The 17,580-nt window shown below is 48.1% G+C and overlaps 1 protein-coding gene across 1 annotated transcript; it reads left to right on the forward strand.

The window, feature by feature from the left end:
• Nucleotides 1-10,046: 10,046 nt before the first annotated feature.
• LOC147895864 (uncharacterized) lies at nucleotides 10,047-15,919 on the forward strand. Its single transcript, XM_087383004.1, has 9 exons — nucleotides 10,047-10,274; nucleotides 10,456-11,216; nucleotides 11,336-11,524; nucleotides 11,620-11,728; nucleotides 11,873-11,931; nucleotides 12,101-12,611; nucleotides 15,247-15,293; nucleotides 15,458-15,548; nucleotides 15,631-15,919. The coding sequence occupies exons 1-9, from the start codon at nucleotides 10,151-10,153 to the stop codon at nucleotides 15,771-15,773; spliced, it is 2,034 nt and encodes a 677-aa protein (XP_087239130.1). The 5' UTR covers nucleotides 10,047-10,150; the 3' UTR covers nucleotides 15,774-15,919.
• The last annotated feature ends 1,661 nt before the right edge of the window (nucleotides 15,920-17,580 follow it).

Raw genomic sequence — 17,580 nt, forward strand, 5'->3', positions numbered from 1 at the left:
TCATCTGAGCTCCACGGACACCTCCGATTGCGGCTGCTAGAGCAACGGTCTCCAAGTGTCTGTAAGTGTCCCTCCAAACTCGAAGGGACTAGGCAGGCCCCCGCATCCAACCGTCCCACGAGATATGTGACCTCTCCCCTAGCTGAAGGCCCAAGGCATCTCTGACCTGATCGTTCCAGATGAGCGGCTGGCGGTCGATCTCCTCTTGACTGCTAGGAGGCGACTGGAGGAGACTGAGACGGAGTCGCCTCCAAACCGTGAGAAGGCTACAAATGAGCGGGGAGCAGGGGCGAGTAAGCAGTGCAGAGGTGAAGATCCACCGGAGGGACGGTAGCCACTCTCCGCCTCGGCGCGGGATGCAAGAACTAATCCCCTGTTGAAGCAACATCTTCCACGTTTGCCCCCCCGGGGTCAAACCGCGGATAACTAACTTGCCCAGCAGGGCCTGACTCTGAAGCTCCGGATCAATGACCCCCAAGCCACCCTCAACCTGCGGAAGAATGACTATCTGCCAGGCTACCCTGGCTCTAGTATCTCTGAGACCATCCCCCCCAGACCACAGGAAATTCCGGACCATCCTCCTGAGTTGTGCCACACAGGATCGCGAGAAGCACCAACAAGAGGCCACATACCAGGCCGTGGCCAAGAGAACCTGGTTGACTACAAGAGCACGACCTGCAAGAGATAGCTTAGCAGTGCTCCAGAAAGCCAGCTTTCGTCGTATGGAATCTAGCACCAGGAGAAACTACTGAGCTAGCATGATGTCCAAGCCCACCTGAAAGCCGAGATATCTAGTAGTCTACCCCTGCGGGATCCATCTGAAACCCAAAAACCTCCCCCACTGTGAGCATGCCGCCCCAGGGTTTGTGAGAAAACCAACTGATTTGTTCCAGTTGATTTTCGCACTAGCTGCCGAACAGAAGACCTCTAAGGCCAGTCTCACCCTCTCCGAATTAATCTCATCATCCTGAACATACAGCGCTGTGTCATCTGCATACTCCGAGTCCAAGAGCTCTGTGTCCTCCCTGATGGGAAGGCGAACACCTCGGATCCCTGTCGACCTCGCCCGAAGATAGTATGTCATTGCCTCGGTGAAGAAGAGAAACAGGTAAGGAGCGAGGGGCAACCCTGACGCACTGATCTCTCCAATCAAAAATACTCTCCCATCCTGCCGCTGATGATGACCCTGCTGGAAGCTGTCCTATATAACGCTGAGATACCCTGAATCCATCCCACTGGAAATCCAAGTCTCTCCAAACAGGAAGGACCAGTCCACTTGATCGTAGGCCTTCTCAAGGTCGAGAAGTAGGATGGCTAAGTGCGACCCACTCCGTCGCCTCTGAGAAGGTGAAGACATTATCCAGGATACTGCGATCCTAGACAAAGCCTGTCTGAGTGTCATGAATGAGGTCAAGAAGTAGTGGCCGAACTCTGGCGCTGATCATCTTGGCAAGGATTTTATAGGCAGTGGTGAGGAGAGTGATCGGGCACCACTGACGGATCTCCTGTCGATCTCCCCCCTTCAGGATGAGGCAGATCAATCCCGAAGAGAGGCTCTCTGGCATATGACCACTGCTGAAAATCCTCTGGAGGGCTGCTAGGAGGGGCTGATGGATCTGATCCCAGAAAGAGGTGAAGAAAGCTCTAGAAAGCCCATCCTCACCAGGGCATTTCTGCCCATCGATGGCCATCAAGGCCTCCTGCATCTCGATAGTGGTGAATGGTGCCATCAGCGTCGCCTACATGCTGGGCTGAACAAGGGTCGGAATGTGCCTCCACACCTCCTCGCGAGAACGTCTAGTGCAGGGGGCAAGCTGCTCCTACTGGAAAAGAGTCCTGTAGAAGTCGGTAGCCAACCCCAAGACCTCTTCCTGGTCCGTAATAATGTGCCCATCCACTGTCCTAAGACTCCAGAGCTGGTCACCTGCTGCCCTCTGGCCATGCGTCCTGAAGAACTCTTTGCTCATCCGGTCGCCCTTCCGAGCCCAGTAGGAGAGAGAGGCATGATAAGAAAATTCTGAGCGACGCTGGAGAGTCTCCTCAAGAAGGGCTCTGGCTCGAAGGGCCTGGATCCGAAGCTCCTCCAAACCCGAAGCTACCTGCTGGAGCCGCTGAATGGATGCGAGGTCCCTACGAAGAGCTCTCTCTGCCCCACCACTCCTGGTGAACCTGAAGGGCTGCGAGCTGGCAAATCTGGTTGGACTCCTATAGAGCCTGCGCCACCGACTCTACCAAATCCACGCACCCGCCCCAATCTCTGTCCCAAAGGCTACCGATACTACTGCGCACCTCCTCCCTAGAGAAGATGGAATCAGGAATCCTGCACGAACGGGGAGGAAGGGACTGAGCTGCCGAGTCTAGTGATAAGAGCACTGGCGCGTGGTTGGAGAGCGTCGTCCCTGGCACTACACCCACTTGACCACCTCTGCTGATGGCCCAATCACTGATATAAAATCTGTCCAATCTCTCCAGAAGTCTGCCCCTTTCCCTGTGGAAGCCCCATGAGAAATCCAAGCTCCCGTGCCATCGGCGGAAGGATAGGTCTCTCCAGCTGTCCCTACCTCCTGTCGCGAAGAGAAAGGAGTCCCAAGCAGACTGCTCTGCCTGAGCTATACCTGTAAACTCTGGTCCTCTGCCCTACTGGTCCTCCAAAGTCTCCAGATTATTGTTGGTCACCTCCAACAATCCACGAATCCATGTCTGGGAGAATCTCTGTGAGTGTCCTCCAAAAGGTGGCTCTGCGTCGGAGGTCTGTGGGTGCATAGATGTTGAGGATTCCTATTTTGGAGCCCTCCAACTCTAGGCCAACCCAAAGTGCACAACGTACCATGGCCAAAAACTACCTGGGCAACCGACTCGCAAACGGAAGTGCAAACACCGCCACTCCTCCCCTGTGCACCGATCGAGGGCTCCCAATAAGTGTGCGAGCGTCCAGGGAGGATCTTCCCGTAGCTACGGGTATGAGCCACTGAAAGCTTATGCTCCTGGAGCAGGAGTATATCCAAGCGACCAATCACTGCTGGTTGAAGTTCCTGTCTCAAGATGAGCTTCCTAGGACCACGGGTGCCAGAAGAATGAAACTCGTTCACGTTTCAGGAGACAAGGTGTAAGCTCATGATGAGGACTGGTAGGCTGCGAACAACTGTCTGCTCGCGGCCGAGGTCGAGGAAGAGGCTAGTAGTTCGGAATGAAGGCACTGACGCTTCTGTGAGGGTTTGGAGGGGGAGGCGGGGTCATCCTGCCCGTTCTTCAAAACTTTTAGTAAAGGCGTGAGGCCTTTGGTGCCATGGACAAACGCTTTCTCGAGCCAACTCGAGATCTCTGAAGTAGTCATCCCGTAAAAGGTGCAAAGTTTCTGTGGTGTCCAGGCTCTGACATCCTGGGGGAGGGGCCATGATAGAGGGGGCCTGAGGATCACAATCAGTCTGAAACGCTTGGTGGCGCATCGCCACCACAGGCGCACGTCACCCTCGGACCACTGAGTCTTGAGAAGCTGTCCACTCGTCGGGCCTATCCAAGAGCAGATCTGAGCGTGCGTCTACTCTTTGAGAGCCTCCCAGACCGAGTCGTCTGTCCAAATCTCGGTGCCGTCGTTGAGAAAAGTGAAAGCAAAGCTGGGGCCATCCCTCGGGGCCAAGGCTACGATCTTCCCATCTGCCCCTTTACGGAGCAAGAAGATACTGATGTCGAGGCAAGCTGGGAAGGTCCCGAGGTCGGCCACATCCAAGTAATCCCAAGGACCGGACCTATAGAAGTCGCGAGGAAGCTCTCTCTCCTGGAGCTAAGGCCCGCCAGAATGTGCAACTGAGGGGGCTGGGCTAGCTGACAAGGAAGGCTGCTCTAGGGATGGTGCAGTCTCGAGGTGTCCTACCTGGGGTGAGGGAGGGAAAGGAGGCTGTGGGGTAGGCGACACAGACTCCACGGAAGCAACTAGTGGGGGGGGCGGAGGTGGGAGAGTGGGGGCTTCACGCGGCTGAGAAACCATCGGTGAAGCTGACACTGCGGAAGAGCTGAGAGAGGCGGGGGAGGAGGGATGGGACTGGGGCTGGGACTGGGGCTGAAGAGGAAGAGGCAGGGGTTGATGCTGCGGGTCGGAAGAAGGGGACTGCGGCTGGGGTAGGGGCTGGGGCTGGGTGGGGGGGAGCTCGGGATCGAGAGAGAGGGGGGCCTGAGGCTGCGGAGGGCGGGTTACAGTCGAAGAAGAAGCTCTCCCTGGACCCTGAGGCGGCTGCCTGTCAGGTCTTTGAGGCGCTGCTGCTGGCTGGGTAACCACTGCCTCCTTGCCTTTGTCAGAAGGCTTCTTATTCTTTCCTCTTTTCCTTCTGACCTCGGTCCAGCCGGTCCAGCCGCCAGCCACCTCTAGACCGGCTGCCTCTGCTCTTCCTGACGTGGCTGCCTGGAGGGAGGGGGAGGGGGCTGCCGGGGGGGGCGGGGGGGGTCGAGAGGAGCTGGAGAAGCGCGGACAAGCAGCAGCCAGGTGCCCAAAGCCATGACACCTCAGGCACTGGCCAGGCTATCCTGTGACTACCATGCTCTGAGTAATGCTGCCAGCATCTGTCACAATCTCAATCACTGCAGGGAAGGACGCAGGATCTGCCACGGCCACACGGACTCTGGGAGCTCCTGCCACAGCGACCGCGTCGACAAAAGTGTCATGCATCACCCAGCCAAAGTGGGAACCCAGGTCCCTGACTATCAGCGCCGCAACTCAGCAGCAAGGCCTGGAAATATTAGCGTCATTGGGTGGCGAGGTATGCGAAAACGAGCATCAAAGTCTGCTGCACTGAATCCTCGGTACCAAGGGACTATCATGATGATCTTTCCATCCACCGATGTGGGGGAACTAGCAATCAGGTTGCTCGCAGCTTTCGCAGTGGAGAGTTTAAGCCAGAAGATGCCCCTTCCCATAAGGGCCACCTCCTCGATGTGGCTATCCTCTAGCATAAGCGTGGATTGAAGCCAATCCCTGATGGCTGGTCTGGAGGGGGAGTGTCATAGACTGAAGTGTGGGCAAAGTCATAGGCAACCTGTTGTACCCGAGACAACTGTTGCTTTGTCAAGATCACGCGGTAGGCTTTTGGAGAGGGGGGGTCCGGTTGGGCCTCCAGTTCCGGGCAGGGAGCCGCCATACCGCTAAGAGAAACTGCGAGAACTCTGATGAGGAAGAGGCTGCCACCAAAAAGGGAGAAGTTAGACGAGGGTGGAGCCTAGGTGTGGATGAGGAAGCGGCGAGCGAGGCGAGAGCGTGGCAAGGGCGAGGGCGAAGGCGAGGACAGGCGAGGGCAAAGGCAGGGGTGAAGGCGAATGCAAGGGCGAGGCGAAGGCGAGGGCGAGGGGCAAAGGCGAGGGCGGAGGCAAGGGCGTGGAAAGGGCAGAGGGCGGAGGCGAGGGTGGAGGTCGGAGGGCAGAGGCGAGGGTGGAGGGCCGAGGCGAGGGCATGGCGAGGTGAAGGGAGAGGCGGTGGCGAGGCTGGGCGGGGGCAAAGGACGAGGGGGGGCACAGGCGAGGCGAGGGCGCAAGGCGAGGGAGGGCGCAGGCGAGGCAGGCGAGGCGAGGGCACAAGCGAGGCGGCCGAGGTGGCCGAGGCGAGGGCGCAGGCGAGGCGGGCAAGGAGAGTAGGGAGGTAGAGGCTATGGCGAGGGAAGGAGGGCTCGCAGGAGCTAGATGCAAGGGAAGAAGCATTTGCAACATGCCACATACATTTCATAGATCTTGAGGTATCATGTTTTGGCATGGTGAGCACTGAGGAGCACTGAGGCTGGCAAGGAGAAGGAGCCTCATTGAGAGCAAATGCTTTAGCATGCAATATTTGCCAGCCATGAGTAAATATCCTCCTCCATTACATTGAGGGTAGACAACAAGGTGGAACGAAGGGCAAGTGATTCATACATTGGGCGAGTCAAAAAGAGATGTGACATGTGCACATGGTAGTGTATTGAGGTCAATGGGATGGAATGCCCTTGATAGGGAGGTGCTAAGTGATGGATTGGCATCTAGGCTTGGAAAATATATAGTATGTCACTACTTTGGTGTTGCTTTAGTAGCAAACAAGGTAGGCAAGGTGGTTGCATATATGATTGGTCCTAATTTAGTGTTATTTAATAGTGACCACCATAAAGAAAAATGTTAACCAATAGAGTCACCTCTACTTGCAATCTCTATAGAGTATGCAAGCATTGTCTCTAAGAGTAATTAGCATCACTTATTATAGTAAACCCCCATCTTTGAATGTTGCAAAATGAGTTTATAGCACACATAGCAGTGGAGTGGGCCACTAGGAGCAATATATTGGCTGTGTGGTTCGCATGGATCCTTAAAGCATGCATGTATAGCTCAGAGGACCCTAGTAGTCCATTGAAGCGTGGGAAGGCTTCTAGCATGCCATATGGTTAGATGTGTAGGGGGACCTATTATCTTGTACATAACTTTGTGGGTTGCAGTGTAGGGGAGGGAGGAAAACATTTCAGCTTTGAAGTGATCAAGGAATTGTGGTGGTGGTGGAAGTTAACAAAATAGTTTTTACTTGGTTGGAGGATTCCATATGTGCAATTTTGTTAATGACAAGTACAAACACAAAACAAGTTAATATAACAGTGCTTAAGTGCTAGTAACCAAGCAATTGCATTCTTGCAATCTCCACATCAACAATTTTTGTCCATTGATTATTCTCTAAATGCATAACAAGCTTGCTAATTTTTTGGCCTTGAGTCATCAAGTGGCCCTTCTGTCTATGGACTTGATTTCACAATGAACTGATTTGCTTGACTTAGTGATTTCAAGGCCAATGGTAGTTAAAATAGGAGACTTATTAATGGATGGAACTCTTGTAAGCATGAAGGTCTTGTTTTGCAAGTGTCATGAAGGGAGCAATTGTGAGAAATAAGCAATTGCAAGTGACATGAGGGGAGCAATTGTGAGAAATAAGAAATTGCTCACAACTGTTTCAACTAAAGAAAGGGATCCCCCTTGATAGTGGCTTGCTATGGAGGTATGAAGGGGCATAAGTGTCATGAGCGAAAGGAGTTGTGAGACTTGCGAATCTAGTGACAGTTGATTTGACTGGTTTTGCAAGGTTGGATAACTTCCTCCTTCCTACCTAGTTGGTGAGACAGGGGGAGGGGGGGTAACTCCTCCATGGTTGTCATCTTTAGCAAGCTTAGCATGGGGTGGTTTCCTTTAAGAGCTCATTCCCACGTACCTCAATCATTTCTCCAGTTTCTCGTAGCTTCAGGGAAACTTAGAATGAAGAAAATACTTTCTTGACTCAAATATCGGATTAGATGCATAAATTGAAATAAGGCTTGAACAATCTCCTCGCCTAGCTTCAATTGTCTATTGTCTAAAATCCGTACTCTACTTCCATTGGCTAAATGAAGCCTTCGGTTAGCAAAGCACTAACTTCCAATAGGTTTACGTAGGTTACTGCTGTTGTCAATATTTGTTGTTGATATGGCCCTATCTCTTTACAACCTTGTGGTGGAGGGTGGGCTTTGATGTTGTGATGCCCACTAAAGCCATGTGGTTAGGGAATGGGATCCAAACTGATCCACATCATTGGCTTTGTATTCTTACGCTAATTTGTCTCTCTCCATAGTTTCAAGTTTGAAGATAGGAGGTCATGTGTTTACATCCGAAAAATGAAGAAAATAAGCGTGAGGATAAGGGCTCCACTTTTTTGTAGCTCCATCTCAACGAAGGAGAATGCGGAAAGATATACATCAGTTTGTTACTGAATCATACAAGTAACGACAACATATCTGCAACCATGATAGCATCAACTTGCAGCCAAAAGGCAAAGCGGAATGTGCTCTAAGTATTAGGCCAGTTTGCAAGCATCCAATAGACGCATAAAGGTCCGCACAATAGAAAGGGGCATGCTCGCATAAAGGGTGGATGGATATCATGGCCACCACTTTGGAAAGGATGATGCCTTGGGGCCTTGAGGGTTCGAGGTTCAATTCCTACTTGGGCTCCCATTGGCAGTTAGTCTCTGGACATGAAGTTTGGTGAGGTTATAATGGCGGACGAAAATCTAGCTTTGCCAGTTTGCTAGTTTGGAAATCTGCAATTTCTTGTCCACTCCCACTTGTGCGTGGATTTTGATTGGTTGGACACTTGTGAAGCCTGGCCGAACAAGGTACACTACAGGGATGTCTTTGCTCAAAGTGGTAGCTTCCCATACGGTGACAATAAAGGGCTCGGACGGCAGCATAGGTAAACCATGTCTGAGGGTAAAGGGCCACACATTGCGTGGACGTTGAAAACTATGTTGGGCAAGGTGGTGCAACATATAATCATGAAACAACTTATACACATGTCCATCCATCTAAGTGGGAAAAGAACGAACACCTCGATGGGGATATTCACTGCACCCGTCCGATGAAAAGAATGAACGCCATGAGAGGATATTCACTACATGTGTCCGAAAGCGTCTTAACAGGCTTCGAAAAACATAGGAGTGGAACTCCGGATGTCTTGGTTCATTGGTATCTTGTCTTGCAAGGCTACAAGAGAGCCATGTCCATCTGAAAAGAACGAACGCTTGGATGGGGATATTTACGTTGGTTAGAGGCTATCCCCATACCTCGATAGAGCCTCGATAGGCCATCTTTGTAGGGGGTTTTTGAAGCAAATTGGTCAGTCCCCATAGCATATCGTCAAGCAGCCTTGCAACCAAGCTCACCACACTTGCAAAGGGTGCCTGGCGGTAAGGAGGCGAGAGGATCCGCTGAGGGGGGCAAAGGGGTAAGCTCAACTTTCAGCGGATGTGAGCATAGGTATGGACTTTATAGGGACACGTTCCCTCCATCCTCCCCCTCGATTTGACAGCAGCCTACAACGGGTGCATCGTCTCTAGCAAGCCTTTGGGGACGGCCTCTTACACACCACGGGCCTATGCTCGTCTTGCAATAAAACACGCATGCAGACATGGAATTCCTCGACGACCAAGCCAGTAGGGGCAATGTATATGCAACCCTACTTGTCCACAGCTAAATGATTGAAGCGTGGGCAGGCGCGCGTTTGGTGCAGTGTTCACAAAAAACTTGCAAACTATATACAATGAACGTGCAAACTACGTACAATGAGCCTACACCTACTCCTCTGAATGGGTCTGCTTAATTCAAAAATTCAATATCTCTTGACTCCGAAGTCCGATTCATCTTGGATTGTTTTGCATCAGGTTTGTATTTTGAGATTTGATGGAATTTGCATTTCGTTTTGGTATTGCATCATCAACAAAACAAGAATTTGCAAAAGTTGTTTATGAAATTTACAAAAGCAAGGGAACGTCTGGTTTTCTAAGTAGCGTGGAAGTGAAGTCTGTCGATGTCAATTCGAAATTGAGGCTATTGCAGGAGACTCAGTTGAGCAAAAAAACAAAGCTGAGGTGCCAGTGACGCAGAGGGTGAGGAAAAGGCCACGGAGTGATAGAGATAGGAAGAGAGAGAGAGAGAGAGAGAGCGCTGCAGTCGTTGAGGGAGCTCTGAGTTGTGGAAGCTTTGCGAAGGCGGTGCGAGGCTGGAAGGTGCCAAAAACGTGCAGAGTTTGGAATAGATAGACGTGAGGGAAAGTGGGAAGAGAGAGAGAGAGAGAGAGAGAGAGAGAGAGAGAGAGAGAGAGAGAGAGAGAGAGAGAGGTGGCAACAGAGCGAGAGCAAGGTGAGGATTTAGACAGAGTAGAACTTTCTGGAGAGGGGCCATGTGTTATCTCCTCCCCCCACCCCAAATACCCTTTCCCCTCTCGCCCCCTTTCCCCCCCTCTCATGCTAATGGATTTTTTTCTCTCATAGCCCCCCTATTATTCACCCATAAAAAATATTTTCTCAATTTTGTAAAATCTGTAAAATTTTACACACTTTAGTTATATTTTAGCCAAAAAATCGACAAATTCTCGGGAAAAACTTTCAATATTTGAAACCCCAAGTTTTGTGATTTGTTGGAAAAAATGTTTTCTGTGAACACGGGTTTGGTGTGCAACCCAGGTCACTGAGTGTGAAAGGGCCAGGGGGAAGTTCCAATGTAAAGGCAGCATTAAGGGCAAGGTGGGTTATCTTGTCTTGGAAGGCTAGCAAGAGAGTAGGGCAATTCACTCCGTGATTGATCATGTTTGATCATCTTGCAAACACACAAGCTCCAACACAACGATCAACATGGCAGCTGCAGCCAAGCACTCTGCTGCCTCTGACCTCCATCAGCCTCACAGTAAACGCCCCAAGATCGCCCCTCCTTTACCTCTTTCCAAATTAGCCCTCAATCGCTCCGACTGTAACCTTGGTACGCACTTCCTCGATTCTGTTATTTTCATCTCATTCCTGCTCGTAGCCGAGTGAATTGAACGAATTGGCGAGAGCCCGCGTTGACAGAACCATGCACGCTTCCACGATTGCCCAACCAGTTGAAGTAGATGACGAAGCTATGCGCGACAAATCTAATGTATCTTCACGTTGTCATGCAGACTTTACAGTTGAGCAAGATGGGCTTACGGGAAGTGCGCTTCATGGGGAAGGCTTTGCTTACTGCTGGTCTGGGGCCCGTGCAAATATAGGAGTGAAGGGAGGTCGGTATTGTTTTGGCTGCAAAGTTGTCGAGAATCAGTCTGTTTCAATCGAGGACACTGCAAAGGACCAGCAGAATTTGTGTAGACTCGGTATTTCAAGAGGCGATGATGACGTGGGTAGTCTTGGCGAGAGCGCGAATAGTTTTGGATACGGTGGAACTGGGAAATTTTCAAATAATGGAAGCTTTGTTGACTATGGTGGAAAGTTTGGCGTCGGTGACACGATTATTTGTGCCGTCGATTTAGAAAGCAAACCAAGGGCAAGAATTGCGTTCTATAAGAACGGAAGGTTTCTTGGAGTGGCGAAGGAGTTCGACGTCGGCGTCAAAGGTCTTGGGGTTACTGAGGTTTCCGGAAGATCGGGTTATGAGAGAGCCCTTTTTCCTCATGTCCTCCTAAAAAATGTTAAGGTTATGCTTCTCTTTAGTATTGATCACGGTTTGGTGCCTGTAGAAGGATATAAGCCTTGGGATGCTGCAGTTGAAGATGGAAATGCAGTTGATGGCCCTAAACCTCTGGAAATGAGCAACTGTGAAGTTATAATGATGGTGGGATTACCTGGTGCCGGCAAGACAACATGGGCTGAAAAATGGGCGAAGGATCACCCTGAGAAAAGATATATGCTACTTGGAACGAATTTAGCTCTTGATCTGATGAAGGCAAGTGATTTGCATGCTGGTCAAGTTTTGGAAGATTTGTTTTACTTTCTGGAAATGAAATAAGTTGTGCGTTTATAGTAACGTTGGAATTTTGGGCTGAAGTTTTTGGGCATGTGCAGGTGCCTGGTTTAACGAGGAAGGGGAATTATGGAGAAAGGTTTGATCGTCTGATGGATCGGGCTACCAAGATTTTCAACCAGCTTCTGGCGAAAGCTGCACATTCTCCCCGCAATTACATTTTGGACCAAACAAATGTATACAGGACTGCTCGTGTGCGCAAGCTGAAGCCTTTTAGAGGTTTTCGTAAGGTAACATTTCAGTTCCTGCAAGCCTCTCAGAGGCAATACGGTCATTTGCAGAAGGCTACTAAACTTAGGTTCTATTCTGGGTTGGTGTTTTGCAGATTGCAGTTGTAATTTTCCCGCCTCCTGCAGAATTGAAAAGGCGGACTGTAATAAGGGCCAAGCAAATGGGCAAGGAAGTTCCAGCAGATGCTGTCAATGAAATGTTAGGTATGATCAAATGAAGCTGAACCTGATTAGACTAGCATCAGTATGATTCAGAACCAAAGACTAGCATCAGTATGATTCAGAACCAAAAAATTGACTTGTCATTATATGTAACTGTATTTTAACAGGCATGAATGACCTTTGCAGCTAACTATGTTTTACCAAAAACCAAAGACATGCTGAACTCAGTCGAACCATTTGATGAGGTATATTTCAGTTTCGTTTTGTTGGCTTATGTGGTAGGGTGACTTGTAAATGAAATCACAGCTTGTTCTTTTAAGTCTGAATTTGGGTCGGTGAGTGCTTTGCAAATGACATGTTTGAAAGAGTCAAGCATTGCAATCTCAAAGCCCTGTGTTTGTGACTGTTGTACAGGTATGGTTCTCAGAGCTACAAAGGGATGCAGCGGAGGGGCACTTGCTTGAGATGCAAAGAGCTTTACCGCCAAAGCTTCCCAAGAATGCCAGCAGCACACCAACATCATCCATTCAAGGGTCTTTTCATGATCAGAATTCAAGAGACGGTTCCTATGCTTCAGGATACACAAGCTCATATGCACTCCAAGATCGCAATTTAAGAGGGGCTTCATACCAAAGTCCCTATATGTCCCAAGATCGGAATTTACGAGAGGGACCTCAAATTCTCTCTCAAGGGAAGTTTTCAAGCTCCTATGAAATCCAGGATCACAATTTAAGAGAAGCATCATATCACAGTCCCTATATGTCTCAGGACCGAAATTTACGAGCAGGGCCTGAGATTCTCACTCATGAAAAGTTTTCAAGTCCTTATGATTATACCAGCTCTTTGGGAGACCGTTATTCAAGAGAGAGCTCTCTGCAATCTTACCAGGGCGACTATTTGAGCCCTTATGGGCAAGTTTCTTCAGGTATGCAAAAATTTGTAGAGGGCATCTCACACTTTTTATCACCCAGGTCCAATACTTTCTTGCTCGTCATTGCTAGAGTTACTGTAAATGGTCTTTTAATGGCATGAGAAGCTATAACAGTCTTTGGACCCGGCCAGCCTCTGCTGGGTTGGTTCTCCAGCACTGAGGCTCGTAATGTCTGAAACGGTTACCAAATCTCCTTTTTGGATCTGTGATAAGGAGCTAATGGAACTGCCTGCAACATACCAGGCTGTAGCATAGACCATTTTTAAAACAACGAATGGGATGTTTAAGAGAGAGCGAAAATAGTTGTTACGTTGGTTTCCCATCAGCGTCCTTCAACACCCGTCCTTGGATTGTGCCCTTAGCTTCCCTCCTTCCAATCTTCTTATTCATGTGCCCCTACATCTTACGCCTTACCTTTTCCCTGCGTGCTGTTGCATGCATGTGTTCCCCTCTACCCAAAAACACACATAGAGAGACACATACACCCATGCATGTCGGGCGTGATTGACTCTCTCTCTCTCTCTCTCTCTCTCTCCCTCTCTCTCTCTCTCACACACACACACACACACACACACACACACACCCCGCTGCTCACTGTAAGCAGATTTGTTGGTACACGTGTGATTTGTATTGCTGTGTGCGTGTCTGATCTTATTATTGACATTAAATGAGGCATTATTAGCTCCTTGGATGGTGTGAAAAAATTCTCTCTCTTCTCACACACACACACACAGCTTCTTTCACCATTGGGCTCCTAATTATCACAAGGGACCATTTGATATTGGAGGCAACCTGTATTATGGATGAGGCCCTGTTCCCCAGGGCTCTGTGACCGTGATTATCCTGTGGCTAATATCGTCTCTTTCTTGTAATGTGATTTGACTTTATTGCTGCAACTTTATGTCCCCCCCCCCCCCCCCCCCGCCCCGGCCGCGAATAACAGTGAATCTCACTGATATAAATTGTGGGTGCTCACTGGTAGATCTCAACTTTCTTCTCTTTGGACACTTTGAGATTCTGATTTTGAGGCGATTTTGCATTGCCATGATAGGATGGTGATGTGTTTCTCCATCAGTTTTCAGTGTTATATGATGAAAATGTTATTTGCTAGTTGCTCATTCTAAACAGTCTTTGGTTATAATTTGAGCACGAACATTTTTGAGAAGGGATAATTGTTTATAAGGAGCATAGTCAGCCAAGTTAAGAGTGCTTAGGATTATTATGCAGGGGTTGTGAGTTTTGAGCCTCTATTTGTGCCCCTTTTCCCTCCTTTGTGATGCATCCCTATCTCTCCTCCATATGTATAAACTACGTGTTGATCCTATGAAACAGCAGACAGTATATATATGGGTGTGTGGTGTTCCAGAATCCATGTATTATGCTGCAGATTCTTATAACCAAAAGTGTGTTCTTGTGTTCCATTTCGTAGTGCCTGTCGGACTAGCCCTCCAGTGAGAAAATCAAATTTTGAGGTCTAGAGATGGAGACATCATGCATTGTGTTGTGCTCCATTTTTAGGGCCTATTGGACCAGCCTGCGAGTGAAAATAGGTCTAGGGACAGGACATCAAGCACTGTTTGTGCATACTCCTCACCTGACATGTTCAAAGAGTGCCTTAAGAGGAGGGATGACCCAAACTCCACCGAGCTACTTTGCAATGCCCCCCCCCCCCCCAAAACCAAAACCCCACCCACCATACACATGGGATTGGTCAGCTGGATGACTTCCACCCACACGCTCACGCACACACGAACGTGGAAAGCTCCCTAGAATGCTTGGAGAGAATACAATAGGTATTCACAAGGGTACCATGGACCATTGTTATGTCCATAACTTGACTAACTTGGTTAGGGTGTAGTCTAATATCCTGTTTGGATTAACCTAGGGTTGAGATGAGAGCTAGCATGGATGAGGGTTGAATCTCGTGGATTGAGCAACTCTAAGAAAGGCATGGCTGTTCCAAGACTAGTAGAGCTAATTGGGGAAAGCGTGGGGCTAAGTAAAGCTATTTTATGCAGGAAACCTAAAATTAGGACTAATTGCTAAAAAAACCAAGTGCTAGGCCTACAAGTATGAGGGGCTCAGTAGTCGGAGAGTTGGAACCTCCTCTGGAGATAGACCTATTGGCCAGGGAGCAACAGCTAGAGGAAGGGGCATGTGGTATGGAACACAGTCTTTACCTTGAGGCTGGCTATCTCTCAAGGTGGTCTAGACCTCAAGCTTGGGGGTGGTTTGACATACTGCATGTCTTCTGGTTGCAGCCTTTTTATTTTAGGGGAGGGATAGGGACCAGTCTTCTGGTTTAAGGCAGAGAGAGTGGCTCACCAGCAACAGTGGATCTATGTGCTGCCCATGTGGCAGCCAGTCTGTTGTCTACATGGCAGGCCTAATCTCTCCCTGTCTGTCTCATGGGGGGGGGCGCATACGGAAAAATCTGATTTGCAAAGCTTTACAGACTAAGCTATTTAGTGATTGGCTCTCTTTTCTCATTTTGATTCGGTGCAAGAGCATGATTTATTGCAGTTTCTCTGTCCCTAGAATGGAATAAGAAATCTGATTTGATTGCTTATAACAATGCACTGGATATTTGTTATGGATGTTTGAAGTTTTGCTTTGCTATTTTTAACAGTGCCTTATGGAGCTGGGCCAGCAAATACTCTACAGTCAGCTCCTCTGGTACAAATCTAATTAAATTTTTATTTGGAGACCTTGGTTGCTTTGGGTTCAAAACCAGTTTGTGGCGGTTATGAATTCAAATTATATGAAGTCAGTGTTTAGCCAAACTCATTAGGGACCGATATCATTGGGAATTAAGAATTGTCTTTCTGCAATTTGCGCAGGTTGGGAATTACTCTGGTGGCCCTCCTCGTTATTCTCTTTCGCCAAGTGTGGGTGCTCAGATACAGTTGCCAACGTCTAGTCATGTTGGAGGTAATGCTCTGATTTTATGTTTGTGCTGGACCTGGTTGCCAGTTTGAGGAATGCATCCTAAGATCAACTTCTTATTTTTCAGGTGCTATGCCTGATATGACATATGGTAGGCCTGGGGTCCCTGTGGACCCATATCTGAACTCACCATCAGCTAGACCTGGACATGCATTACCTTCATCGCCATTGCCACGACCTGGATGGGGGCATTCTAACTACAGATACTAGGATTTAACTTGCTTTTGCAGCAATAGAGTACTCTGTATAGATGGTTTGAGGAACTGCTGGAGGAGTTAAAGTTGAAGATAATAGGAAATTTCCAGTACAAATTATTGTGCACATTATGTTAAGCCTGTTTTTGATAATTATGCTTGTTCCAAAAAGGAAAAATTCTGTTTGTTCATTCACTTTTGTCCATTATTTACTGCATTAAAAGCTCAGAGATTCATGATAGGAATTTTTTTTGTCGTGCCTTTCCTTTCTGATTGTATACCTATCTTTACACGGATTGTTCAAGAGGTAACATTCTCCCCAAAGTGGAAGAGGATACCTATGGCTGTATTTCCCTTTCGTTCCTCATGATCATTGAAAATCAACTTCCTTTTTCTGTCTACCCTTCTCTCTGAATTAAAACATCTTCTTTAACTTTGACTTCTTGAAGAGGTAAGAAAGGAGGAGAAAGTGTGTTGTTTCTTAGCCAACTAGCAAGCTCCAGGCTTCTACTAGGATCCGTTAGCCCACAGACTTCTGCAGAGAAACCAAGTCATTCATTGCTTGTGCAGTCTCCTTATAGGATTCGACTGTTTAGTAGGAGGGACTTGCTCCTTGGGATTCTGAGGAGTCCATGGGCAGGCTGTGGCTTGGTGGACAATTGTTGACCGTGGGTAGATAGGCCACATAGGAAGCAAGAGTTGGGCAATTTGTTAAAAACTACAAGTTATACACCTGTCCATTCCTAGAGCGTATGACTGGAGAAGAGGGAAGGTCTTTTGTAAATTCCACCTGGATGTATGCTTGAGGGTTACCCCTTCGTTAATAAATTGTTCCTTCTCAAACCTAGGAGTCACCCTTGGTCCACAGCAAAGGTTTGTTGCTTGATTGCATAAAGATAAAAAGCTAGGTTGACCCATATCGAGCCCAACGAAGATCTTGGGAGGAATTAAAAACCAACTCTAACTATACAGATTGGCTTCTTACATTTCAATAGTCTCAAATAAGGTCTCCTTAGGAACCTTACATTGGTTATTATCAACTCTTTCAAAGCGCAAAAAAGTGGTCACCCATGACTCTAGATCTGAACTTAGTAGGCCTTGGGCAAGGGAGGAAAGCATGGATTTGAGCAATCAATTGAATCAACGTGTTGGTCATCGTTTGGAAAAACAATAACCTTACCTATTTGAGATTGACCTAACATTCATCCAAAAGACATGCCTGCTTCTTGAAAATCTCCTTTTGATCCTTATCAATCAATTTGTTGGTCATTGTTTGGAAAAACAATAACCTTACCTATTTGAGATTTGACCTAACATTCATCCAAAAGACATGCTTGCTTCTTGAAAATCTCCTTTCGATTCTTATCAACAATTTGGGAAGTTGGGCGTGAAGGGGGTGTTCCCACTGTTCTTTTTGGCCTTGCAAGGGTCCTAAGAATGTTAATCTAGCTCATAGTAAATTTAGAATGTAGTTCATTTGGTCAAGTTGACCATGTTAATGGGTGTTTAGTGTTAGGATTAGTAGTAGTTTAGGCCATTATAATAAGGTTTAGTTTTTTCTCTCTTGGTTCATTGTGTGGATTAAGTTTTTGGCCTTACATGAGGGGTAGTGAATTATTTTGTCCCTACCTTATATGACACCACCTTTATCAAAAGTATGTGATATTATTGTAAATGAGGATCTCTTGCCAAAATGGCTTCGTCCCCACTCATAATTAATGGTCCATCCCTCTTTCATCTCTTTTCTCTCCTCTTTTCACTTATCTACCTTTCTCCATATTCGTTCACCTTTACTTGCAATTTTCTCTTTCCCTTTCCTTCCA

The sequence above is a fragment of the Dipteris shenzhenensis genome, chromosome 12, assembly GCF_047967505.1.
Source record: "Dipteris shenzhenensis isolate YYH24624 ecotype China chromosome 12, Dip_SZ_1.0, whole genome shotgun sequence".
In the NCBI taxonomy this organism is placed as follows: Eukaryota; Viridiplantae; Streptophyta; class Polypodiopsida; order Gleicheniales; family Dipteridaceae; genus Dipteris; species Dipteris shenzhenensis.